General features: G+C 36.8%; 3 protein-coding genes across 7 annotated transcripts in view; all 3 read right to left on the reverse strand.

Annotated features, from left to right (window-relative positions):
• Window positions 1-3812, reverse strand: part of tdrd6a (tudor domain containing 6a) — a 35853-nt gene extending 32041 nt beyond the window's left edge. For all 4 annotated transcript variants that reach the window (XM_077219419.1, XM_077219418.1, XM_077219417.1 and 1 more), the window contains exon 1: window positions 3539-3812. The gene's annotated coding sequence lies outside the window, so the exon portion shown is untranslated. The remainder of the gene's footprint in view (window positions 1-3538) is intronic.
• A 248-nt stretch (window positions 3813-4060) lies between these two features.
• sf3b6 (splicing factor 3b, subunit 6) lies at window positions 4061-6470 on the reverse strand. The gene is made up of 4 exons (XM_077219435.1): window positions 6300-6470; window positions 5740-5858; window positions 5462-5600; window positions 4061-4648 (listed from the first exon to the last, which is right to left on the reverse strand). The coding sequence occupies exons 1-4, from the start codon at window positions 6327-6329 to the stop codon at window positions 4559-4561; spliced, it is 378 nt and encodes a 125-aa protein (XP_077075550.1). The 5' UTR covers window positions 6330-6470; the 3' UTR covers window positions 4061-4558.
• A 1173-nt stretch (window positions 6471-7643) lies between these two features.
• Window positions 7644-21424, reverse strand: part of vsnl1a (visinin-like 1a) — a 28968-nt gene continuing 15187 nt past the window's right edge. For both annotated transcript variants that reach the window (XM_077219433.1, XM_077219434.1), the window contains 2 exons: window positions 10947-11162; window positions 7644-9355 (listed from right to left, as the gene is read on the reverse strand). In XM_077219433.1, the coding sequence (XP_077075548.1) occupies window positions 9158-9355; window positions 10947-11162 (414 nt within the window). In that variant the 3' untranslated portion in view covers window positions 7644-9157. The remainder of the gene's footprint in view (window positions 9356-10946; window positions 11163-21424) is intronic.

Consider the following 21424-nt stretch of genomic DNA (forward strand, 5'->3'; position numbering starts at 1 on the left):
ACAGATAAATACTTGCGCTGTTTAATGCGTTTGAGACGTGGTGCTTTCCTCAGTGCTTAACTTACATTTCATAGGTATATTCTCCATCTGTAAATGTTAGAAAGTCAAACAAATATGTCCATTTCACTGTCAGGAGAGGACAAGCTTCTGCAACTGAATCTCCGCTTAAATTCAAGCTTCCGTTAATGAGCGCCGCCAAACAAATGGAGCACAATAGAATAGTAGCGCAATAATTCTGACTAAAATATGCATATTGCTAAAATATTTGTTGTTGGAGACAATAAATGCGCCATATGTGGAATTTTAAACCTACAAGAATGTTTTTATGAAAGTGACTATTATAATGGGGTAATCAAATGCAGGCTAATATAATTAGTTTGTGCTTTTGTTTTTATTTTCATTTTTCGTTTAGCCTTTAGTCATTTTAAAAACAAAAGCATTATTTTTGTTTTTAGGTAATCTTACAATGTTAGAATTTAATGTGATTTTGACCACCTTTTTGCACATAATATATTGCATAGCCTACATTACATTCACTATATTTGTTTCCATCAATATCAACATTGTTTGGATATCATTGAGCAGGCTGTGAAATATATATATTTTTTTTTAAATAAATACAGATTTTCTTTATCCAAATAGAAAAACGTAGAAAGTACCGAGATATATATCGTATATCACCATTTAACCAAAAAATACCGAGATATGATTTTTTGGCCATTTTTTGTGTGTGTGTTCATCTTAGCCTCATTGGTCTGTCACTGCTCGTCAAAGTCAGAATATTTGAGATGACCAATCAAATAGGTTCTAATCGCGATATTGAATAGTGTCTTGTAAACCGCAAAAAGACTGTTTAAATATGAATTGCATGTCTGTGTGTAGGCTAAATGATGAATGAACGGCACAGGCGCGCGCGCTGTTTACTACAGTTATACAGCGCGTGTCTGTGGCGTTCATTCATAGGTACGCTTTTGTTCACCAATTTCTGCTCATGTTAAATATACTATATTATGATGTTGTCAAAAATAAAGTAGGTATATTGAATTATCAACTAAGATGTTATTATAGTGTTTGTTCCAATATTCAAACTAATGAATCCTTACCTTTTTTAATACGTACGATAAAATGTATACTTTTTACAAAGAAAGAATACACTTGAAATATTGTTAAAATTGTAATAGTTGTTGTAATTGTAACCTATTTGTAATTGGTTACAATTTCTAATTGTAAAATATGTATATATAGATAATTTATTTTTTCCTTGCATTCTTTAGGACCCTGTGACACATAAGGCTAATTAATATGCAGCTCATTATGTATGTGGCGTATTATCCGGCCTTTGTCTTCTCAGGTGTGAACACACCTCCACGCATATTGCCTTTCCAAACAAAAGGTGTCATAAAATTTAAATCAATGTATTGTTTTGTGTAAATGATTAAGCAGGATGATTTTCAGATCATTTTGAAGCAAAAATTCTAGGCAACAACACCCATTAGTCAAAAGTCTTGTGGACACATATTTTAGTATGCGTTTTGTGGCCTTATTTCAGACACTTTAAAGGGTTAGTTCACCCAAAAATGAAAATTATGTCATTAATGACTCACCCTCATGTCGTTCCAAGCCTGTAAGACCTCCTTTCATCTTCGGAACACAGTTTAAGATATTTTTGATTCAGTCCGAGAGCTTTTTGTCCCTCCATTGAAAATCTATGTACGGTATACTGTCCTTGTCCAGAAAGGCAATAAAGACATCATCAAAGTAGTCCACGTGACCTCAGGGGGTTAGTTAGAATTTTTTGAAGCATCAAAAATACATTTTGTTCCAAAAATTACAAAAACGATGACTTTATTCAGCATTGTATTCTCTTCTGGTTCTGTTGTCAATCCGCGTTCACGAGGCCAGTGACGCTGCTGACGTAAGACGCTGCTGACGTGTATCTGGTGCGTCCTTGTATTTGGGTTCAAATAAATATGTCTGGTTAAAAAAAATGCAAGTCTTCCCTGTGTCGAAATCCTTAGACATGTTTGCAAAGATTGTTTTGTTTACAGCGTACGTCTCCCTCAGACTGTAAACGAAGCTCGGGCGCACCAGATAACACGTCAGCTCGTCTTACGTCAGCGGACTCATGAAAGCGGATTGACAACAGAACCGGAAGAGAATACAATGCTGAATAAAGTCGTCGTTTTTTTTTTTGGAACAAAATGTATTTTCGATGCTTCAAAAAATTCTAACTAACCCACTGAGGTCACATGGACTACTTTGATGATGTCTTTATTGCCTTTCTGGACAAGGACGGTATACCATACATAGATTTTCAATGGAGGGACAAAAAGCTCTCGGACTGAATCTAAAATATCTTAAACTGTGTTCCGAAAATGAACGGAGGACTTACGGGCTTGGAACGACATGAGGGTGAGTCATTAATGACATCATTTTTGGGTGAACTAACCCTTTAAGTTTGAGTTTTTTCAATAACCACGCATAAACATTATTCTCTAAAAAATACAAACATGTACATAAATGTTACGGTAGCCCCGTTTGTGCTATATAGAGTGAATTTACACCTTTGCCATTAACATGTTTATAAATAACTGAAAAAAGCACAAATATCAGAGCATGTCAGAACACCTCCAGGACCCAGAAAACACCTCAGAGGGTTAAGATTGAGCCACTGTAGTCACTTGGACTATTTTAACGATGTCTTTAATGACTTTTCGGGGCTGGCAAGTTTCAATCCCTGAAGAAGTTTATGGACTAGTATTGAGGAGTGATCCAGCTCTCAGATTTAATCAAAAATATTTTAATTTAATCCCTTTAATAGTGCTGGTGCCTCTGCTATCAAATGTCTGGAGCCCTGAACAGGCACGTTACATTTAGTTGATATGAGGTCATCCGAACATTGTACCTTTAACAATAGTTTTGTCTACTAAACCATTGTAAAACGTACAATCTCAGAATACAATATTAAAATACAAGTTGGAAGAACACTTCATACTGTATTTTTTTTAAGGACCACACAACTTGGCATATGAGACAATACATAACCTTCCGCACAGTTTAGCTCAAGACACCAGCTGGAAGCTACATCAATTTGACATTACTTTTATACTGTTAAAGTAACACGAGGAAATGAGAAAATGTGGTTTTGGAAGGAGTCTGTCAGCTGATCTCTCACAGGTGAGATCTGTGAGATTATAACAGGTGCAGCCTCTGATTACCAACACAAGAAATAAACAAGTAAAATAAAACCAATTGGCATTCTATACAGGATCAGTCAATTGATGATCAGCATTTTACATCGCTATAGACACGGTAGCGTCAATAAAGCGTCAGGTCTGCAAGGGAAGCGCGTGGATTTAAAAAAAAACTGACAAACGAGTAACGTTAACTGGATTCCGCCTCTAGTATAACGTTAACAAAAAGCAAGACTTTTACATTTAAATGTATGACTTACAAAACTCTCTCCCACAACAAGTGAATTAGCACAAATTTAATAGATATAGCCAACATAAAACGAACACTTATTACGAACACTCACCACTTTAGGGTAGATTCCGCATTTATGTCACTGCTGACCGACGACATCTCCGCTTCTTGTCAACCGTCGAGGCGGATTAAAGACACGAAAACCGAAAAATTGACTTTCACCACGTGATACTTAAACTATAGGTTATAGCAAACAACTAAGAATCAGTTCTACAAAAATTAAGGTAAGCGTAACTTACTATTTCTACAAAAGATGTTCAAACGGAGAAATTAGGATACGTAACTAGATACGACTGTCGCTTTCGCGCCTCGTTCTCGCGCGTTCAGCTGATTGGCTCATTTATGGTCAGACGGAAGTGCATTAAAAACGGAAGCAACAATAGTCCAATAATAATTCAACGCAATATATTGCATAATAATACTGGATTACTAAAAAGATAGATTGGTTAATTTCAGACACGTTACAATATAGTATACAAAATATTTTAAGACGAATTTTTTTTTTTTTACTCAATCTCATCTCTAAAGCAACTTTAATGTTACCGCAGTCAATGCCATATATGCAATTATATTATTTGGGTATTTATTTATTTTGCAAGTAGAAACAAAAATAACATCAATGACAAGCATTATCTTCAAACAAAGTAATATACATTGTGTAGTTATATGCACTATATTATTGATAATCAGTGAAATGTGAATCCAAGAGTTCATCACTCAAATCATTATTCATTTTAATTTGTAAACACTAGATTTTAAACTCTGGAAATGTGAAACTAGTTTAATAAAAATGTGCAAATAAGACACCAGACCATTATATTAAAAAAGGAAATCACTGATTTAATAAAACAAATGCTGATGAATAAATGCCAATTTATTCGATATTAACAGAACTCACAGAAAAAGAAATTGGGTCAATATATATATAACACGACTTAGTAATGACAAGTAATGAACATTGTTCAACTGACATTTAAAAAAAACAGCAATTACTTAATGGGGTGAGGGGAAAAGGAGATGGATGCAAGGTGGGAAAGTCAACAATAACAGAAATAAAAAAAATATATGTTGACTATTTTGGTGGGTCTGTGTTTATCCCGTACTTCTCTTTGAGAAGTTTCAGCTGCTCCTCCTTTTTCTTTGTGTCCATTTTTTGGAAAGCCTTAAGGGGAGGAAACAAAGGTAACTCAAATTATCATCACATTCTCATTGCTATTAAAATGAATCGTTGGACAACAGCTGATTTTATGGAAAGGAACAGCTTGGACTTTCTGCATAATATCCATCTTTGTGTTGTGTTCTCCAGAAGAAATATATCAGTGTTAGAAACAGGAATGAGGATCTTAATTGTCATTTATGTATCCCCATTGGTGAACTACTAATTTAACAATTATTGAAACATGAAAACTTCTTGAAATTCACACCATCAAGTTGTGTATAAGTGTTCGGTAATAACTGATTATATGTAATATTCTAGATTATGTAATCAGATTCCAAAAATCAAATTAGATTATAATACGTATTAATTGGAAATTGAGAGGCCGTACAGCATAAACAAATATAACATTTTTTTTAGTTAGAATTTTATTTGAATTGTTTTTATAAGATGATTTCAAATAATTTGTATTTTTTTATGATTTAATTAAGATTTTCAAAGATGTATAAATGCCTTGCAGTTCCTTCCCAAATCCTAGTTAGGGAAACCCTGTCATAATGTAATGTACTTCATATTGTTGATATCAACAAAATAGAATCATTTATCTTTGCCTTTGAAATTATCAATAGGCTACAAGGTTATACTATTTGAATTGTTATAAACAAGTTAGTACAAAAGTAATAAAGAATATATCATCTAAAAAATTTAAAATGTAATTTACATGTAAATTTCGTGACTAACTACAATTTATTTCATGCCATTTGTAAGTAATCAACCCAGCACTGTGATTAAATCAAAGACAAAAACAGTTAAACTCACCCTGTTTGCATTATAGTACAATACAACTAAGTATCTGTTGCAGACGTTAAATCCAGAAAGGTGATCACAGGCATTTTTGGCATCAAAGATATCTTCATATACAACATAGGCTGTTCCTCTAGATTCTGGTGTGTTCCCACTGAAAGAACAAAAGAACAATCAGTTTCTGCACTTACAAATATGAACGTGATTAATGACACACAATCAGTAGTTACTTTTTATGAAAGTGTCCATCAAGCATATAGGTATGCTAATGTAGGAAATAAACTGATACTCACACTCTGATTTGACGAATTGGCCCGTACTTTCCAAAGATGTCATACATCTCCTCTGCAGTGATCTTGTACGGAAGGTTACGTATATACAATATCCTGTTCACCTCTGGAGGTAAACGAATCTGAAACAGCAGCAAAGAGGAACACTGAGATATACATGAATGGAAAATAATAGTTTAATATCATTAAAACATAAACCACGCCACCATTTAAAGAATTTGAACGCCCTCAAGTGGTTTGAATGACATTTAAGCATGAAACTTCGTTTATGAATTCCCACATGGACGTAACATGGTAAATATTTCAACCACATTTCTATACTAGAAGGAATTCGAATCCTAAATAATGTCCAAATGTATATATACAAAAGCAGGGAATATATATATATATATATATATATATAATCATACCACTAGCAATAGCGCTTACTTGTTTATCTTAGAGGTAATTCATAATTTGTATACCAGGAAAACAACAATAAACATCCATCTTGAAAGTGCGGATTAGCCATTTTAGGGCCAACCTATCAACATAACGATCGTCTGAACCAAAGCTGGACTTACATTCGCTCGTTTAGCTGCTTGCATCGCCATGGTTGGGTCTGTATAAACGAAACAAAAACTCAAACTTTGCGAGAAAAAGCCTAAACTAATATATAATCTGTAACAGCTGGCACAAGCTAAGCAGCTGCGAACTTTGCTATGTTGGTTTGATCGCGCAGTGTGATGACGTTCTTCCGGGAAGTCTGTGGCCAGGTTCCTTTGAGGTGACGTCAAGCTGCGATTCTACTCATGTAACTTTACTATCATATTATTAGATACCATTTGCTCGAAATGGCACTTTTTTGTCTCTTTGGGTTTGTTTTCTATAACGTGAACAAAAACAAAACAAAACATAACTTTACTACTACTAGGCTACTTCATTATCTTTTATTGCTCCTTAACAAATCATTGTAGTAAATTCAGTCATCAAAAGCCCTTTAATTGTCTTTGAAAAAGATATTGAGCAATAGGATATACATCCAAGCTATTAAAAAAATTTAAAAAAAAAAAAAATCCAAAGCTCTTAAGGTAAATCTTCCTTTTATTTTGTTAAAGAATGCAGTATATTTTGTCGTTTATCTTATTTATTTTATTTAGTTATAGCCTAGGCCTGTTTTAAGTAATTTTTCATAATATACCTGTATATTTGCATTTGTTCATTATTTACATTCTTTTTGTTTGCCTGTACTATTTAGAATTGAAGACTCTGCTGCCATCTAACGGACCTCTTCTGTTATCACAGTTTACTGAATTTGCGGTCCAGAATTATATGGGCCATTTCTGTTATGCAGGAATTTCCATGCCCCCATCATGTAATGGGTAAAATAATAAACTTTTGAAATTGTATTCATTTTTCTTATATCGAAATAATAATTTCACTTATTGGTTGTGGTTGATGCTATGTCCACAGGCACTTCTGACATGAAAAACGGACTATTTTTAAGAACTATAGTGTTTCTTGATTTTTTACTTTCTCTAATTAAAATGATAGCGTTTCCATATATGTTTTCCTTTAAATTACTGCACAAGTTTATTCAAAAGTGACTCCAAATTGCATAAAAGTTACTCGTAACCGTCCTGATTTGTGCTGTTTAAAGGGATAGTTCACCCAAAAATGAAAATTCTGTTATTTACTCACCCTCGAGTTGTTCCAAACCTGTGGTAACCATTGAGTTGATGGCCCCATTGTAAGTCATACAGGTTTGGAAAAACTTGAGGGTGGGTAAATGATGACAGAATTTTCATTTTTGGGTGATCTATCCTTTTAACAAATTATATGGTAAGTGCAGGTGAGGTAATACATTTCAGTATCTACATATTGACAACCAAACTCCTTTCAAATCAAACCCAGACATTGAGAAAATATCCCATATACTCTTTTATTAGTTTAAACCACAACACAAGGAGTTAGTGCAGCCATGGCGTCAGGGGCACAATACATGCTACATGTACAAAATAACTTTTAAATTGGAAAAGTTTGCCATTGCATGAATTTGGTGCGGTGCCTACGTAGGTAAACATTACAATGACAAAGGTTATGCTTGTGTAAAGCTCTTGACACTGGCAGAATGTACTTTCAAATGGAGCACAGAAACGTGCGTATTTAGAAATCGAGTCAGTGCTCAAAATGTGCAGTTGGTGCAAATGCCTGGATTTAAAAAGTAATAACATTAGGGTTGACCTTTAAAACCCTCAGTTAGAGCTCTCCTTTAAGAACAGCATGTAAAAAGTATGATTAAATACAGTCCTGGACGGTTTCAGCTGTCAAGAACGAGTTGGGAGTTCCAACAGATACATGTTTGAGGCAAAATCATCTTTAAACCTAATGACACAACTCAAAAATGATCTTTACAAATTCATCCCATGCCTGGGCCCCACATTAATCTGCACACTGATATGCAATTTATTTCATTTGATCACATTCTGAAGTGCATTGTGAAAATGCACAGCTTGTACTGTAGGTTTAATATGGGGATATTTTTTATGGCATAATATTTCGACCATGAGAATGAATGCATGGTCTCGGTGGTGGAATTGTTCTCACCGATTACATTCGGCTCACATGTGATGTACATGCTAGACATAGAAGGTATGCTAGCCTTTTCCCATCAATGCATCACAAATGCAGGTCTAGTGCATGTATTTGAAGATCTTTGAAAAACCAATGAATTATCCATCTAATTCTATTGCACAACTCAAATTTCAATAGCTGTTTTTTCTTTCAAATAAGGCTTGTTATCATTCTTTTTGCAGGATGCAAATGAGGGAAGTATTCTTAAGGCAAACCTAATGGCATGCAAAGAAACTACATTTATATTCACCAACAATACAAGCAGATTTGAAGGGAAAAGTTCGATGGACATGAGCTTATCTTTTTGTCCATCCAGACGAGTGGGTAAATCCGGAATAGTTACGATTACCATAAGAATCAGTTCGGTTGACATTACGCAGTATATGGTACACATAGCTAGCATCGGTACAATAAATAGTAGCTCGATTTAATACAGCACATCGATGATGCGCAAGCTCCAGTGGATTCAGAAGGTACTTTGCACACTTTTCACATATTGGCAGTTCATTTTGACAACTTAATATGTATGTATATTAATATTCATATAATTATATGTGTGCATGGCAGGGTCTGTATGTGTGTATGCATTTGCATTGTATGTGTGTGAGAGAGTATTTGTGTGTGCAAAGGTGTTTGTGTGGGTGCGTATGTGAAATTCGTTAGCATTCTCATGCACACAAGTGTTTCAAACACAGGAAGCAGATTCATTGAAAGGTAGTCCAAGCAACTTTTTTTAATCAGTGGAAATAGCTGCAAACTGAATGGAACATTTATCATTTGTGCAGTCCCTGGCTCTTTTCCGAGACGCTCATTTCTGCAGGTCACACTGCAGCAGTAATACAATGGAGGGGTCACCCTTTGCTGCTTCTTTAAACTCGTCCAATGAGATCTGGTCGTCGTTGTTCTTATCCATCTTACTGAAGATTTTGTCGACCCGTTGCTCGGGCGTCAGGCCGTCCTCGTTCATCTTCATCATGATAACAGTCCCCACCATCTTGTAGATTGCCTTGAAATGAGAAAAGCAGAACAATTTAGATAAAAATCTTTTGGAAAGTTAGAGTCAATCCTCCTCCATTTCCTGTCCACTCTCTCTCTCTGACCATGAGGGGGCGACTCACTCCACATAGAACAGTGGTCCTCAAAATTTTTGACTCCTGAGCTGCATCCGAAATCACATACTTCCCTACTATATAGTAGGTGGGAAACAGTATGAGACAAAAGAAGTATGTCCGAATGAATTCACAGTACTCATAAAAGAGTTGGCAAAAAGTACCCGGATGACCTACTTCCGCTGAGATTCTTGAAGTGTGCATTCGATGGACACTTTACTATCCCATGAGGCCACGGGAGAGGATTTGTGAATGGCAGTGAACTGACACTGGTAAGTCACATGATAATGACAACGTGGCGAATATAATACGTCCAGATCACATTCATACAACACACATTTATACTATATAGAACAGAATTGCGATTTATACAGTATAAGTACCTACTCAAGAGAGTATGCGACTTCAGAAGCTGCCCGACACTCCTCATTGTCCACAACAATATTTTAAAGCCCCATGTATTTTCCAGTTGTTTATGATTCTCTGGATAAGGATTAAGGATAAGAATTTAAGAAATATTTATATCTACAATTTCTACCCTAAAAAATATGAACCGTTTGACCGATACCGATACTTTATATTTAAAAGCCGATAACCAATATATTGGCCGAGAAACCTAAATCGGAATTTTTAGAGCCTGATTACAAATACAAAAGTCTCACCGTCATTAAAAGCCATGTCCTAAGCACACAATTCAAATGTTCTCATTATAATTATATGTAGTCTATATTACATACTTGCGTTGGATATGTTTAACTGTATTTTCCTTTTTTGAAGTGATTTCAATCATATTTCAAGCAATTTCAAGCATTATCCATTATTTATCAGCTTTAATGTATTGGCCACATTTTCTTATCAGGCAGATATTGATAACATAAAAAATGAACATGTATCAGCTGATACCGATATGGTGGCCGAAATATATTGCGCATCCCTAAACTATTTCAGAGCTTGGAATAAAAAGATATAGAACAATGGTTTCTAAAACAAAATGAGCATTAAAATATACAGAAACAATTTATAATCGAGACATTTATTTTAAATAACCCCCTTTAACAAATGTTTTTCTTTTTTTTTCTTTGAATAACCAAGTTTCCCACAGTCTTGAAAAACCTGGATATATGAGGTAGCTTCATCATGGTTCATTTCTAGACTTGGAAAAATCATGTAAATTATCTAAATGTTTTAATACATTTTTATAAAGAATACACATTTTTCTAGTTACGCCAAGCTCTAAAATATTTTATTCTATAGAAATTGTGAGTAAAACATATTTTTCTAAATCCTTAAATCCTTATCCAATAAAGCATGAAAACTGTAAAAGTCAGTGGGCCTTTGAAAAATGTTGTGGACAGTTGGGGCCTTGGGGTTGACAATCACTGATATAAAATAAAACAGCTTTTCTTATGTGGCTTAAATTTTAATTGAGTTTTGATTATCTTTCATTGCTTTACGCAATTAAACAGAAGAACAGACTGAATCGAGTACCTCAATGATCTCAAGCATCTCAACTCGTGTGATTTTGCCGTCTCCATCCAGGTCGTACATGTTAAAGGCCCAGTTAAGTTTCTGTTCGAAGCTGCCTCGTGATGTGATGGACAGGGCACAGATGAACTCTCTGAAGTCGATGGTGCCGTCTCCATTCTTGTCGAAGGTTCTGAAAGCGTGCTGAGCAAACTTTGAGGCATCACCATAAGGAAAAAACTGAAAAAGAGGAAAGACAATACAATTAATCAATGTATAATCAATATTGTTTTGATTGGTAATCTAAGTATATGTTTGTTTGTTTGTTTGTTTCTATCCTAAAATTCACTTTCTATCGTAATAGTCTTTTGAAAAATGCCTTTAAAATAACAAAAGCCTGGTCATTAAAGACAAAAGACTCCTCATGTAAGATAACTCTCAATTCTAATTCTCAAAGTCCCTGAACCTGAGCAAAGCATATTCCTGAAAGTCTTATTTGAGATCGGTTATATTTTATTTTATTTTTTACAAAATTAATTATTTTATTCAGCAAGACCATATTAAATTGATCTGAAGTGACAGTAAGGACATTTACAGTGCTATAAAAATTTATGCAGTTTTTTATTCATCAAAGAATGCTGAAAAAAACAAACATGTATCATGGCTTCCACAAAAATATTAAGCAGCACAACTGTTTTCAACATTGATAATATAATAAGAAATGTTTCCTGAGCACCAAATCAACATATTAGAATGATTTCTGAAGGATCATGCAGAAATTCAGCTTTGTCATCACTAAAATAAATTAAATTTGTAAAAATATATTCACATAGAAAACCATTATTTTAAACTGAATAATACTTTACAACATCTTTTTCTGTTAGCCTAGAAATCTAGACGCCTAGCAGCAAATTTTATTTCGTAGGCAGTGTCGTCTAGCAACTCTCCGTTGGCTTTCGAGCTGGAAAAACCAAACTCTAGTCAGGCCAATCACATCCTGTATAGAGTCGGTGGGCGGGCTTAACATAGTGACTGCAGAGTTGCGACGGTTCTGCGTGAATTCCCTGCTACTTGAAAACAAAGAAGAAGACTGCTGCTGCTGGCGAACAGCGGTCTTTCGAATCGGCTTTGCCCGCGACTTGGAGTAAAGCTTTTCTCTGAGAAAAGAACAAAGAACGGCACTGAAGTCCGTCGCTCTGACTACGTCACCTTTCTCGTTGCTCTGGTTGGTTGTAGCGCTATCCTATTGCGTGCAGAGGGAATCTGAAAGACAACCATTTATCCCGCCCCCTGGGATTGAGCCCTGCCAATGGTGTGTTCCCAGACCTAACATCTTGATGTGGGTCTGGCTTGTCAGGCTATTTTTCTGTATTTTCGACCAAATAAATGCAGCCTTGGTGAGCATAAGATACTTCTTTCAAAAACATTAAAAGATCCTTCCGACCCCACATTTCTGAACGGTAGCGTACGCCCTTTAATAACAGAAGTAAATGCATTTTTTAAAAGCAGCAGAGTTGAAAAGGTACTGAATCACAGGAATGACCTTAATACTGTTATTTCTTTTAGTCAGAAATGCTCATCTTTATATTTTCTCCTATTAAAAAATTGCTTCATTTTCGTGTGGGACTTTAACTACCATTTTGTTGCATCAAGTTGAAACAACAGGAACTTCACAGATAGCACTATGTATACAGGAGATCTTAGTTAACACACATACTGTACACATACACTCACCCACCTACCACTAAGGCCATCAACCCCCAGCGCAGTGCCTTCCTCATTGCAGAAGAGGGCTGCAATGCGGACGCGAGCGGTGCAGTCGGTACAAGAGCAGCACACAGCTCCTCTTTGAAGAAGGGCATCATTCCCCTTATAATATTGTTACCCTCTCAGTAACTGAGGGCATAAATTACATTCACCCATTCCCAATGCAGTCCCAGCCAAAGCACTATTTGTCACCTATAGTGCCCAAAACACCAATCTCCCGCAATCTAATGAGCGACAGGGGGAGATAAAGGGTTTTCATGCTGGCGGCAAGATGCAGACACTCATAAAAAGTGAAGATTTATAGGCACCACTGATAACAAATATATGATGTTTTCTAACCTGAAAGGGAAATGCAAATATACATTACGGTCTATTTTGAGCAAATGCTATAGCTAAGAATTGCAAGTGTATCACTCCATATTTGAGAAGGCAGTGTAAATGTTTTTAAACGTTACCTAACCTCACATTTGAGTTATTTGCCTGCTAAATATTAAACGATGGAATCACTGGAGTGTGATGGTAGGGCTGAACTAAGCTAATAATAAATTCTGAGCACTTAGGAACAGATGCCCTGCTCAAATACTGGGAAATGAGATTCTCATAGTTTGCACCAAATGGGAGAAAAGAGTGTGTGATTGTGTACCAAATATGCCCGCAACAGCAAAACTTGAAATTGGCTACATTGTGGGGAGCTGTAAATGGCTTAATAAATACACAAAATAATTTCTTTATAAAATAAATATAATTTTTTTTTAATAAAAAACACTGACCTAAATATTTAACCACTGACAAAAATAGTTAAGTAAACTTTTTTTATTTTTTGCAGTGCAACCCAAACTAAAATTCTGCATGAGATACAATGTATCTGATAGACTTTTCACTGCACATATACTTGAACACAAGACACCAACACGCAAACCGCAGTGGTCTTTGATTTCATCCGAAAGAAAGAAAAATCAAGTGATCTTACACAGCGTCACACTGTGAAGATGCAGCATGCTCACATATATCAAAGAGTTTCCAGTGTCAAAATCCTCCAGAAAGCACGAAGGCCTCTGGGAAAGTACAGGTCTGGTCATAAGCCCCTGCCAGACTGGCACTGGGTGGAGAAGAGAGAACTGAGACAGGAAGTAATGCATACTGTGATGTACCCTGCACACATGCAAAATGATTCTCTCATGGGGCTGGCCCTTCTGCTCCATATGGCCTTGCCCTTCACCAAAGTAGAGGAGAGCAAAAGAAAACAAACAAAGTGCAAGTCATGAAGAACTGGAGAGCTGCTGCTGGGCTGGCCGAACCCCTACATACGGTTTTCTGTGCGAATCTGGCAGGTTATGAAATGTTTCGTTATGTAAAAGAGAGGGTTTTTTATAACTATCTAGGGTAAGGCTTTGTGAAATTGTCGAATTTCACATCACATTAATATTCTTCTTTTCACTTTGTTTTGGATCCAAGCACAATCCGAATGTAGGAATAGATCTCCACATGTATATCTGTCAGGTGATGTGTTGTTATCACATGAGAATGCGTAAAGTATCTATTATTCTCTGATGAGTACAGGAAGGAGATCATTTGCCATATTCAAGACAATGCAGAATAACACACCAGCTTATTTGTGTTTTTATAATGTAATTTTACAGTAGATTGGTTGTGTTAAAGGAAACTAAAATTACAATTCTGCCATCATTTACTCGCTCTAATGTCCTTGCCTGTATTATTTTATTTCTTCTGTGAAACAAAGGGAAATTTTCAACAGGCTGTCCGATCTGCTTTTTAGTTCCCAGTTCCAAAATGGACCGTTTACACAAATACAGTTTGTGTGTAATATACACGTACTATTTAAAAGTTTGAGGACAGAAATACTTTTTTTGTAAGAAATTCATATTTTTATTCAGCAAGGGTGCTTTAAGTTAATGAAGTGTCAGTTAAGAAGGTTTAATGTTACAAAAGATTATGTTAAATAAATGTTTTTATTTAAAGTCAAATAATCCAAAAATAAATTAAGCAGCACAGCCGTTTGATGTTCCTTGAGCACCAAATCAACATATTAAAATGATTTCTGACTAATGGCTGGTAAAAATTCAGCTTTACACAGGAGTTACATTGCACATTAAATTACATGAAAATAGAAAAGTTATTTTATATTGTAATAATATTTCACAAATTTTACTGTATTTTTGATCACATAAATGCTGCCTTGGCAAGCATTAGAGACCTCTTACAAAAACATAAAAAAATCTTACCAACCCAAACATAGGAATGTTAGTGAACACTTTGAGCTTGACAGTATTAATATCCATCTACTTGTCCAGAACATAGCAGCTCAGAAATGTTCCCAACATCTCCTTCTGTGTTTCACAGAAGAAAGAATTAATTATGGGGTTAGAATGACATGAGGAGTAATTGATGATCAAATCTTCATATTTGGGAGAACTATTCCTTTAATGCATGGATACATATGCATAATTTAAAACTCTGAATGACCTTTTTCAAAATAATAACAACTGTGCAGTTTTGAAAGTTTATTGTCCTGGAAAAAAATGGTCACAGACGAGAAGGGTGACTTAGTGGTTAAAGATTTGGGCTGGTAACTTAAACATTGTGGGTTTGAAATGATTCATTACCACCACTGTATCCATAAGTCAAGTCACCTTTGTTTATAAAGCCCTTTGTACAATACAGATTGTTTCAAAGCAGCTTTACAGCGGTAACAGGAAAATGATGCATTTCGGCAGTTGTTCAGCTGAAGTCAGTTCAGTGTTGATTCAGTTCCGTTGTAAAGATCATCAACTATCAAATTAGTTCATTCATCTATAAAGCAGTTCTGCAAAAAATTATAGTTCAGTTCTCATACAACAGTATCAGTACAGTCAGATCAATAATATTGTTGAATATTAAGTGTCCCAAGATAGCAAGCCCTGAGTAAGACAATTAACCCCAAACTTCTCCAGGTTGACTGTCTCTGTAGAAAATAAATGGTGTAAGTTGCTTTGGATAAATGGATCTGCTAACAAAATAAATGTAAATGACTGAGAAGGTGAGAAAGACTCCCGGTGAGAATACAAGGGTGAGAGAGACAGCCTGCCTTCACACAGCTGTTGAATTAAACTGATGAAGGGTGTGAGGCAAACTGCAGGACCACAGAAACGCCCTGGAGAGTCTAGACACTAAAAGCCTGTGTGATCAGAGGACAAACTGATGCTAACCGTAGCCACGTCTGAGACAGTCTACACCATCTCTGCCTCGCTGCTCCTAATGCAGGCCATTTAACGGTACAGAAGTCATGGATATTTCCTCAAGGGGCAGCATGTGATATCAGAGTACCTGAACCTATTAAATGTGCACAGCGGAATATAATGCCTGAACTTCCAGGATGGTGCAAACAACAGTGGAATGAATGAAGCATATACACCATGTATTTACACCATATTTCTTTTGTCTAATACATTTTTTTTATACCACTGTTGAATCAGATCGAATGCATTAATATTATGAACAGCAGCTATGCTAATTATTTCCCATTTGCTTTTCTGCTGTCTGCTGGTAAATGGCGTTCGTCAGCTCCAGTTTGTATCCAGCCTCTCACGGAGACCTCAGATGCCCCAACACCTGCGATGAGATTACTCGAAGCCTGCGAAGAGACGACCCAACGCCGGCGATATGTTATGCCCTAAATTACTACATGATTTACTAACTGTATTTTTTCTATGTATATTTCTGAAATGCACTTTCTGGACTACAGTGTATAAATGTTCTCGGCAAGAAATACAGATTCAGATTCTGCTGCTTGCCATCAGACATGCACCAAAAGCACATTCCTACAACATCTAAGTCACCATGCCAGCTGCCATCACACATATAAACCTCCGCAGAGAGCAACAGAGAGACAGCTGTTGAGGGCTCAGTGTGCAGTTCAAATAAAGTGGCTTCTACAGCAGGTCTGACCTCAGTGGTGATAATACTAACTGGGTGGATGGTAATGCCTCTGCTGGAAGACTGCCATATCTCTCAACAAAACACACATACAGTACATACAGTACCTAAACACAGGTCAACATAATCAGACGCCTACTATTAGAAACAGCTGTAAGATAGTGGCAGCACTCATTTTGAGTACTTCATGATAACCAATGAGTTCTTCTATTTATTTAAACTGATTAATTCTTTATCTGAATAACTTCTACAGATACCTGCAATGTGCACTGTCTCAAACCCTGTACTAGTGACTATCCTGAGATAGTCACTATAACTGTGCGTTCACACCGCCACCGGCGAAAGCGTCAAAGCTCCCGGAAGTCATTCATTTCCAATGAGAGCCGGCGGCGAGCTCCGGCGAGGGCGGCGCGGCGCGTCTTGGACGGTGAGAGTGGCGAGGAGAGTTGAAATCAGGGGTGCTTCTCAATATCCCTCCTCTGTCCTCCATCCTATGACCCGGAAACCAATCAAGCGCAGCCATCTTGAAGGACATCTCAATTCTCAAATACCCCTTTTCCACAAAGGCAGAGCTGGTGCTGGTTCGGAGCCAGAGCCTAGTTTCAAATCGGTTCTTTGTTTTTCGACCACCAAAGCACCAGCTCCGAACCAGTAAAAGTGGTTCTTAAGTAGCACCAAATCATTGCTGGTCTAGAAGTAAGAACCGCTTACGTCAGCGGCTGGGGGCGGGGTTACTGTGACCAACAAGACAAACAAACTCGTGACCGCCATTTTTTAAATAGCAGCTAATCGTGCTAATAGCAGCTCGATTGCAATCTCCGTTAATGCAAGTTACGGCGAGCTGCACGAACGTGCTGGATTCGCCGTGTTTGGATACCGATGTAGGTTTGCAAAGCCATGAGCATAAATAGTAACGCAACGACCGCCATTGTTGATGGAAGGCTTGTTCGAGATGCATGGGAGCGGCATGGACTGATCGGAGCTGCGGGAGTGTTTGGAGAGCATACGACTCCTTCTGCTTTTGGATCCCTCTCGCAGTTCGAGATTCACAGCGCCGAACCATCTCGAACAAGTCTGGTGTGCTTGTGTGTGCCGCGCTAGCGTTGCTGGGCAACATGAGATGTATACAGTGACGTAAGATCTGGCTCTGTGAGTGCTCTCTAGCCTGTGGAAAGGCAAACTGGTTCTTTGAAAGCTCGTCAGTCGAACCAACTCCGAACCGGCTCTAGCTCTAGCTCTGAACCAGCACCTGGTTCTTGTTGGTGGAAAAGGGGTATAATTGCACAGTGAGGAGTCGAGGATCGAGGAGTGAGGAGGCTTCCAGAGGAGTCATGAGCGAGGATACACAGGTGTATCCTATGCGGAAGTGTTTTCATTCGATTCCTCCGTCCTCCTTTTCTTTCCTTGCATCCTTCCCTCACAACCTACAGGGGGTGGAGCTGAGGCGCTAGGAAACGAAGCGAGGAAAGGAAGCGAGGATGCACAAATAAGAATTGAGAAGCACCCCAGGTCAACTTTATGTTAATGAGCTATTCGTCGGCAACCAATCGGAATGTAGAAGTGCTCCGTTTGAGAGGATTCCAGAGAACGCAGTCCTGTAAACTTTGGTTCCGACCACATTAGTTCCCAAGCAAAATAGAGGAGAGGTTGATCACTTGAATTGGATAAGAAGACGCGCAACACTATTTAGGCTATAGGCAAGATTTCCGCGCTAGAACACTTGTTTTTCATCGGGAATGCAAATTAGTATAGCACATAACACAAAAGCCACACTACACAAATGGCTTTTAATTGGTTTATTTCGTTAGCAAACATGTCACTGTAATTGTTAAGTTCTTTCCATCGATAAATTTTCAGCAAAAATAACGATCGACATGCTTGTTTGCTTTGCGGCCCCTTTAAATAAAGTTTTAAAAAATACCAAGCATTCGATCTACATCAGAGCATCAGAGCGTCCACGAATCTTTCTACAGCATCGCTAGCAGGGCGGCGATAGCGAATTTTGCCGCTCTCGCCGGCGGCGGTGTGAACGCACGGTAAGTCAGTTATAAGAGCCCTATAAAAAGGAATTAGACACTGGTAAAACATCTACTATATTATAATGAAATATTGATGATATGTTGCTTAATTGCAAAAAAAAGATTTAATCAGAATGCTGATCTAATTTTGAAATGCCTTTTTTCCAAGTGGTATAATTGAGGCATCTAACAGTGCCATGATAACCACCAAAACTTAACCCTTTAAAGGGTAACTAAACCCTAAAACAACTTTTTTTTTAGTTAATGATCTGTAAGACTGGGGCTTTATTAATGCTGTTCATTGATTCGAGTATTTTTTTTGACATTTGGGTATAAAGTGTTTTAATATGGTGTAAAAATGTCTGAGTGCTGCCCTCTTCAGGTTGAACAGTGGCTACTGCAGTTGAATTTTCCTATTGGATGTTGTGGTACTGCGTGACGTAAGCAGGCACCAGCTCACCATTGCCTACAGAGAGACGTGGGTCTCAGTAGGCAGACCCCGCTCCCGCTCCCGCCCCCTGCACACTTTTACAACATTTTAGAAATATTGCCAGTGGGTGGAGTCAGGCTCTGACCTGGGGTTGAGTTACTCTTTAAATACAAAAAACACTATGGGCCAGATTTACTAACAGCTTGCACCAGCGCAAACCGTCTTTTGGCGTATACAAAACTACTGTTAGGATCTACTCAGACAAGCAGTGAAAAAATAGTGCTAAAAAAGTGTAGACAGGATTATTTTTGCAGCTGACCTCATTGCACATGCATTTGTAAGAGTTTTCCTTTCAGATGCAAAATTTATGGTAGGAGAGTATTTAACTGAATCACGCAAGGTGACTTTCTAAGGTTTGTGCTAGACAATTTACTGGTATTTCGACATTATTTACCGCCCAAAAAATCATGTTTTCAAACAGATGCTAATTTACACTGCTCTTGGTAGATTTTTTTGGTTTTGCATTCACGCTAATTTGCCCTGTTTAATAAATCTGGCCCTAATTTTAGTATTATTCATTTATACTATTATTGTCATGTTTCAGTTCATGTTTGGACTTTCTGTTTGTATCTTTGATCAGTTCCTGTGTTCATTTGTTCTGTTTCCCGCCACTCCTTTGTTTCTATGGTTACTGTCATTAGCTCATTTGTCCCAGCTGTGTCTGATTAATTATCTCGTTTCTGTTTGCTGTTTAAGATGCACCCTTGTTTTCAGTCTTTGTCTGGTCTCGGTTTCGTTAATGTGTGTTTTCCCTGCCTGTCAGCTTGTTCCAAAGAGTTATTATGAAAGTATGAGTTTGCATTTTTAATCAGAGTCTTCTGTCTGTGCCTGAGATAACCACACTGTGACTTTTTTCACACAAAGCTTTTATTTTTTCAGGTTTCATTTTTGTTCAGTTTTATGTGCTTTTGATTTTTATTATTTTACTCATTTAGGCACTTAAACTTATTTTATTTCAGTTAGTTGTCAAGGTTAGGTTGTAAATATAATATTTGTATGTTAGTAACATTTCTAATTTTCATTTAAGTTTTTCAAGTTTAGGTTGTAAATATAATATTCGTATCTTAGTTTATTTCTGCTTTTTCAATCAACAAAAAATATTTGTTAATAGTTTTAATTAACAAAATGAACAGAAGTTTGTTAGCATTGTGTTGTCAGTATGACCTAGCCTTTACAGGGGAATTACGTCATTTCTGTGCAAATAGAGGTACTACAAAAATAATGCTTTCCAAAAACATTTACTACCTCCTTTCAAACTCGCCCGCCTGTCTTGGGTTGAATTAACTAGTAGTACAGGCCCAAACTCATGTCATTGTCACTTATGTCATCACATCGTTGGTTGACATGTCAGGCCGTAATGTGCCACAGTGTTTTCTTCAGGACAAAGTCAGCTTAAGAATGGCTTATTTATTGTTGTCGGTCATTACACAAATTAAATAGAAAAAAAAAATCATAAAACATTACTGTGATAACGGCACACTAAAAACAGCATGCTGTCAGCACACTAAAATACTCTGAGAAGTTTTGTATCTAAATTTATCCTTTTTCAAGTATCGTCACTGAAAATATTAAAGAACTAAAACAAAAACGTACCTTTTTAACAGAAAATAACACTTATCCTTTTAAGATGAAAAATTATCCCCTTTTTCACAGAATATTGTACTTCACAACACAAAAATGTACCAAAAAAAATAATTCCACATCACTGGTTCTCATCCATTCCTCTATACGAGAACATTTTAAAAGCCTTTTTCTTCCTTTACAGCAAAGTGCTTCTTTTCAAGCGCATGAATCATGAATAAACAATGTCCTATAATTTATGCAACCTTGCCTTTCATCCCAACAAACACAAGTTACTTCACGACAGGCCAAGGAAAGCGTTCAGAAGGTGAATGCCACAACGACATGATGTGATGTCATCCTCCTGTGGAGAAAATCAGTGAAATTAAAGAACTCTCTGATTCAGCAAAAGACAGCGCGCCATCTGTACTACATTTAAATTAGCATGAAAATGAGCATCGCTAAGCTCAGATATACATTATGTAAACTGATGGTGGTATGTTGTTCTGGGTTTGGGCTGCTTTTACACTTGAGTTAGAGCTATAAAAAACAAAACAGATTCAAGCTCTTCAGATCAACTGTACCTATTGAATTGCTAATCACCAGCCTAGGAATGTAATGGCATGCTTTGGCAATAAATGTCTAATTAGCCAATCCTATTTATGCACATAATTTACATAGGGATATTTCATGGAAATGATCAAATAAACAGTTTGCATTTCTCCTAAAAGGAC

The sequence above is a fragment of the Siphateles boraxobius genome, unplaced genomic scaffold, assembly GCF_051911475.1.
Source record: "Siphateles boraxobius isolate OS27281-9 unplaced genomic scaffold, OSU_SipBor_1 8, whole genome shotgun sequence".
Taxonomy (NCBI): Eukaryota; Metazoa; Chordata; class Actinopteri; order Cypriniformes; family Leuciscidae; genus Siphateles; species Siphateles boraxobius.